This window comes from Phascolarctos cinereus, unplaced genomic scaffold (genome assembly GCF_003287225.1).
Source record: "Phascolarctos cinereus isolate Bilbo 61053 unplaced genomic scaffold, phaCin_HiC Scaffold_9;HRSCAF=440, whole genome shotgun sequence".
NCBI classification, from domain to species: domain Eukaryota; kingdom Metazoa; phylum Chordata; class Mammalia; order Diprotodontia; family Phascolarctidae; genus Phascolarctos; species Phascolarctos cinereus.
In genome coordinates this window covers 100,256,864-100,263,064 of record NW_027556402.1, presented here as the reverse complement: position 1 = coordinate 100,263,064, position 6,201 = coordinate 100,256,864, and the positions used below count along the sequence as shown (strand labels likewise).

General features: G+C 47.2%; 1 protein-coding gene across 1 annotated transcript; it reads right to left on the bottom strand.

Moving 5' to 3' along the window:
• Positions 1-751: 751 nt before the first annotated feature.
• LOC144455300 (uncharacterized) lies at positions 752-3,425 on the bottom strand. The gene has a single exon (XM_078148460.1). The coding sequence runs from the start codon at positions 1,944-1,946 to the stop codon at positions 867-869; it is 1,080 nt and encodes a 359-aa protein (XP_078004586.1). The 5' UTR covers positions 1,947-3,425; the 3' UTR covers positions 752-866.
• Positions 3,426-6,201: the final 2,776 nt, after the last annotated feature.

The following is a 6,201-nucleotide window of genomic DNA, read 5'->3' as shown; positions in this document are numbered from 1 at the left end:
CATTCAAACGCGAACAATGGCTGGCTGTTGGGGTGTAGCTTGAGGCAAAAGAAAGCATCTTTGAGGTCTAAAACTGAATACCAGGTGTGGCTGGGCGGGAGGGAACTGAGTAGGTTATAGGGGTTCGGGACTGTGGGATGAATGTCCTGTACTCTTTTGTTGACCTCCCTCAAATCTTGGACTGGCCGATAGTCATTGGTTCCAGGTTTTTTTACAGGTAACAAAGGGGTGTTCCAGGGCGACTGGCAAGGTACCAGAATCCCCAAATCCAAGAATCTTTGGATGTGGGGCCTGATACCCTCCCGGGCTTCCTTGCTCATTGGGTACTGTCGAACAGCCACTGGTGAGGCATCTGACTTCAGTTCCACTACCACTGGTGGGACTTGATTGGCCAGTCCCATACCTGCCTTCTCGGCCCAAACCATGGGAAAGAGTTGGAGCCATGACGGGTCGATAGAAGGAGGGACCGGCTTTTCGTGTAATCGGTATTCCTCCTCCAAGTTCAGGACTAAACACATGGCGGGGCGGTCTTCCCATGTTACCTGTGGGCCCTCTGTGGAAAACTGGATTTGAGCTTTTAGCTTGGTGAGGAGGTCCCTGCCTAACAGGGGAGCAGGGCATTCGGGTATGACCAAGAATGAGTGGGTCACTTGCTTTTGTCCAATTTTCAAAAGTCTCTTGGTGGTCCAAGGGTAAACTTTGCTGCCCGTCGCCCCAGCCACGACTGTCCGTTTGGGTCCCATCTTTCCCATAGGCTTGGTCAATACTGAATGTTCGGCCCCGGTATCAACCAAAAACTCAGTGGGGATCCCCTCCACAGTTAACGTTACCCTGGGCTCGGGGAGGGGGTCCGAACCCCGACTCCCCTAGTCACCCAGGGTCAGGACATTGGTTTCCCTGGCGTTCTTCTTCCGGGGGCACTCCCTTGCCCAATGGCCCCTTTCTTTACAGTATGCGCACTGATCTTTGTCCAGAGGCGGTCTTCCTTCCCTAGGTGCCCTCATTGCCCTGTTGCTCAGATTCCCTGCCTGTCTCCCTCTGGACCCTTTCTCACTTACTACCGCGGCCAAGATTTTGGTCAAGTTTTTCTCCTGGCGCCTGTCACGCCGTCTCTCTCTTTCCTCTGTCTCCTTTTTCTCTCTTTCTTGCTTTTCTTCCTCTGTCTCTCTCTTATGATATACCTTCTCTGCCTCCTTTATGAGATCCTGCAAGGAATGGTCCTGGAGTCCTTCCAGTCTTTGTAATTTCTTTTTAATATCCGGGGCAGACTGTCCGATAAAGGACATGGCCACCGCCGCCTTTTGTCCCTCAGAAGAGGGATCAAATGGGGTATATCTCCTATAAGCCTCCATTAGACGTTCTAGAAAAACGGACGGGGGTTCTGTTGGTCCCTGCAAGACTTCTCTTACCTTGGCCAAATTGGTGGGGCGCCTTGCTGCCCCTTTGAGACCCGCCACTAGAGTCCGGCGGTAGACCAGGAGACGCTCCCTACCTTCAGCCGTGTTGTGATCCCACTGAGGTCGATTAAGGGGGAAGGCCTCATTAATGAGGTTCTCGAGTTGTGTAGGGGCCCCGTTAACTCCAAGGACGTTCTTGCGAGCCTCCAAAAGAATCCTTTCTCTTTCCTCGGTGGTAAAGAGGACTTGCAGGAGCTGCTGGCAATCGTCCCAAGTAGGCTGGTGGGAAAACATGAGGGACTCAAGGAGTCCCGTGAGTCCTGTAGGATTCTCGGAAAAAGAAGGATGATTAGATTTCCAATTATAGAGATCTGCTGAGGAGAAAGGCCAATATTGCAAGGGGACTAAGCCGTTTGGTTCGGCCGGGGGTCCCACGGCCCGGAGGGGCAGGGCCACAGTGGAGTCAGGACCAGTGTCACCCGTAGGACTGCGGGGACGGCGACTCCTAGTTCCAGCGGCCGGTCCCTCAGAGCCGAGTCCCTCAGCCATTAGGCCTGGCGCTGGTCTGGCCGCGTGAGGGGCTGGGGGAGGTGGAGGGGACGTTGGATAGGGCGGGGGTTCTGAGAGGAGGAACAGGCTGTCCGTCTCCGGGTAGATGGGGAGCCGGGAAGGAGCGGACGGCCTCCCCCCGCCGACTTTCGCCCGTTATCTTGACCAGAGGCAACGGCGATCTTGGCTAAGGGTGGCACCCATGGGGGGGGGGCTGTTGGAGAGGTCCTGCCAAACTATGATGTAGGGAACCTGGTCCGGGTGTCCTCCAGTCTCCTGGAAGACAATCCTTTTGACTGCAGAAATAATAGAAGGATTAAAAGTCCCCTCCGGTGGCCATCCCACTTCGAACGTGGGCCACTCGGAGGAACAGAAGGTTTGCCACTTTCCCTTTCTTATCTCCACGGAAAGATTGTGAGCCCTTGTCTTCACGTCTTTCCAGTGATCTAGTGTAAGAGAGAGAGGGGTCGACTCACCCTGTCCCATTCTGGGGGTCCCGAAGAGTGGAATTACGACCCAGATAATGATTATTATTGAAATAAAAAGGAAAAAAATTATATGGCGGCGTAGACGTATATTAAAAAGACAGGAAAAAGAGTCAGAAGGTAGGGTATGTCTCTCAAGATAGTGCAACTGTGAGATCAGAAGAGAATTATCCCTTGCCGTGGGGTCCACCAGGCGTCCCTGGTCCTCCCCTGATCCTGGGACGTCTCCCAGGATTGCCGGGCGGTGAGCCCCCGAACACGTCTGTCCGCTACTCACGCCTCGATCTTAGATCGATTAACCCGGAATAAACTGAAACCAAAAATGCGCGCACACCGAATAGACAGTCAGAGTTTTCGGAGTCAGACACAGAGAGAACATAGAGCGATCGCTGGCCAGCTTACCTCCCGTCGGTGGTTCGGCGGTCCTTGGGTGGGAATCTCAGATCCCGGACGAGCCCCCAAATGAAAGACCCCAATGTTCGGGTAGTCCACCGACCTTGAGAAACCCTCCCAGGATCAACGCGAACACAACTCCGGATGCAAATAGCAAGAGGTTTATTGAACTTACGAGTACTCGGGCGACTCAGTCACCTAGAGGGACTGGCGCGCCGGGTGGATTCTTTGGTCTCATTTTATAGCAAAAAAGCGCGGGTACAGAAGCGAGGAGCAAGATCATTGGTTAGTTTGAATAAAAACTCCGGTCACGAGAGGGTTCTAGAAACTGCTGAGGGGCACCCTAGAAACTGTTATGAGCTCAGCTATTTCTGGGAATTGTTTGCATAAGTCCGGGGTGGGGACTCAGGTGCATGACCACAGATATCCTGTTTGGCACTCCAAATCTTCCTTGTTTTTCTTGCTCTGACCTTTTACTGTGCCTGGCTGCACCTGTCCCTAAACCTTGGGCCCTCCGGGTAGTTTCCATACTCCACGGAATGATTTCTGCCTCATGATTTTTCTGCCTCATGATTTCTGCCTCATGATTTCTGCCTCCTTCATAGCCAGTTTACCTTGATGTTGTTACCTAGAACCTCTTTTTTCTTTATTGTTTAATTTTTCAAATTAAGCTATCTTCCTACCCTTCCACCCCTGTTGAGTAACTTAAAACAAACTCCCCAAATAAAGCCTTCAATATATAGCTGCATGGAGTGAAAAATGATTTTTCTTAGTAATCATGTCTTGGAGACTCAGAGCCGCCCTGCCCCCCAGGCCCTTCTCCCTTCTTCCAAAGTATTGATAATGAGATTCCATTGAGTCTTATCCCAGTCAAACCCCAACCTAACCCTGAACTGATTTAATCAAAAGTATGGAAGCTCTATTGGTGTCTGCTCAGGCTTGGGTACAGATTCTTCTGCCTAGATAGCCCAAGGCTGGGAGTGGTCTGGTATGATTTGGGGGGGGAGGGGGAGTCTGATAGAAGAGGTATTTCCTCTGTGGGGAGATAAAATGATAATAGGGTGATAACCCTGTTGAAAAGGTATATATTTCGAGCCACTTAGTTCTGGACTGTAACTCTCATGCAATGCATGTGTGTTGCCAGCTTGAGAGAAATTAAAAACATGGACACAACCTAATTTCATTTGTCTCTTTCCTTAGAACAAACTCTGGTGTGGAGGTTGACAATGGTCAGGCAAAACAAATTTCTACTCCAGCCATATCCAAAGTCTATGTGTCTTTATGAATTTTAAGCCCTTCTCTCTGTTAGAATGTCACGTTTAATCTTCATTCTTTTGGATTTGTGGATTACCATTGGGTTGATGAGAGTTGTGGTTTTTTCTAATTTATTTTATTTTTATGATCAGAGTTCTAAAGTCTTTCAAAGTTGTTTTTGTCTATAACAGGAATCCTGTATAAATTGTATTCTATTTCTGCTCTCTTTGTCCTGCATCAATTTGCACAAGTTTTCCCAGTTTCTTCTAAAACTATCCATTTAATCATTCTTTATGACACAATAACAGTCCATTACATTCATAAACTACAATTTGTTTAGCCATTACCGAATAAGGAGGACACTCCCTCAATTGTCAATTTTGGACTGCCACAGAAAGACCTGCTCTGATGGGCTTTGTATGATGGGGTATGGCCTTTTACTCCAAGTTGATTAACTTTTCCTTTAAATATTTATATACTGTGTTATTAGGTATACGCAGACTAAGTATCGATATTGATCTCTTTTCTATGGTACCTTTGCGCGTAATGTGACTCCCCTGCTATCTTTCAATATCTGATCTATATCTACTGTGGCCTTATCTCAAATCTTGGGTGAATTAAAAAATGACAATACTACCTAAATTAATTTACTTATTCAATGCTACACCAATCACCCTTCCAAAAGCAGGGGAAAGAAACATGTCCCTTCTAAGCTCTCATTCCATCTCTACTCATACAGATGGGCAAGACTGAGTCATCATTCTATTAATAAGGAGAGTTTTATGCAGATGCTCCAGGCATGTACTTGGATTTCATTTTTCCCCTGCAGAAAATTTGAAGTCCCTTGCAAAAATCAGTCAGAACAACTATATACCATAAACATGAACATCAGTGTTTAAAAACAAACAAATAAACAAACTGATGTTATATTCTTGGTATCCTAGGTAACTGTCATATAGTGGTATTGAAACCAGGGTAACTGAGAATTGGGAGATTGGCCATAGGTGATAATGAAAGGCCAGTTGATAGGATTACAGCTTCAGGCGAATTCCAGAGACTTCCTTGGTCAAGTGGGAGAATTCAAGGAGAGTCCCTTAGACAAATGGGACCCAAAAAATTCCTTTTTGAGGTAAGGGGCAGAGGTCTCGGCTTGGGCCATACCCCATCATAACCATTGCACTCCTTATACAAAGTCTTGGAAATTGTTAGTGCCTTGGAACTTCAAAACCAAAAACTCCAGCAAGATAACTGAGATAATAGGATCATTATAATAAGGAAAGTTAACAGCATATAGATTGTGTCCTGTGAAGCGCAATCACCTCAGAGATCAGGGACCAGCAGATTGGAAAAGGAATTGTGGATTCATTCTCTTGGCTCCCCCTAGGCAAATGAGCCTGGCTAAGAGTTGTTTCAAGATGAACCTATATCCCTATTCTGTATCTGTGTCCTAATTAATGTGAGCACTTGGATCTTATACCAGCTGTAGGATTTCTTGAGTAAGATCAGGCAATTAAGTTTCAGCACCTGGAAACTGAAGGGCTGTGAAGAATTCAGTAGCTTCTCCAATGCACTAAATGAAGAGGCCCAGGGGAAGTTCAAAATCTCAGACAGGGAAGATAAATCACCTTGTTAGAGTAAGACCAGAAGTAAATGGACCAAAGCCTTTATCCTCCTGGTAAGAGTTTGAATGTGTGAACCCCAAACTCTATGAACCCCCCACAAACTCCAATTTGAAACAGAGTCTGCTCTAAGAAAAAGACAAAAAAAATTGGGGTATATGTGTCCATGGTTTAGTTTGTCTCAAATTGCCTTGACATGCATTCCATGGGAGTTCAGTCCAAAACTGGGCACCCCAAACATGGGACCAGTTCAGAACAGGCTTTGTTTGGGATTTTGGGGTATAGTCTTATATACCCTTCCAAGAGTAGGTATTCGCAAGGCGTGCCAGTCAACCATGATTGGTCAATATATCAGGAGGTGGGTGGTTTCCTTAGATCACTCAGTCCACATGGGCCACTATTGCCTGCCATCAAAGGAAAATACCACTCCCAATCTTGAAAGTTTGTCTCCACACAAACCTGAGTAGGATAAAAGCAATTCAGGTCTGGGTTGGAGTTTGACCA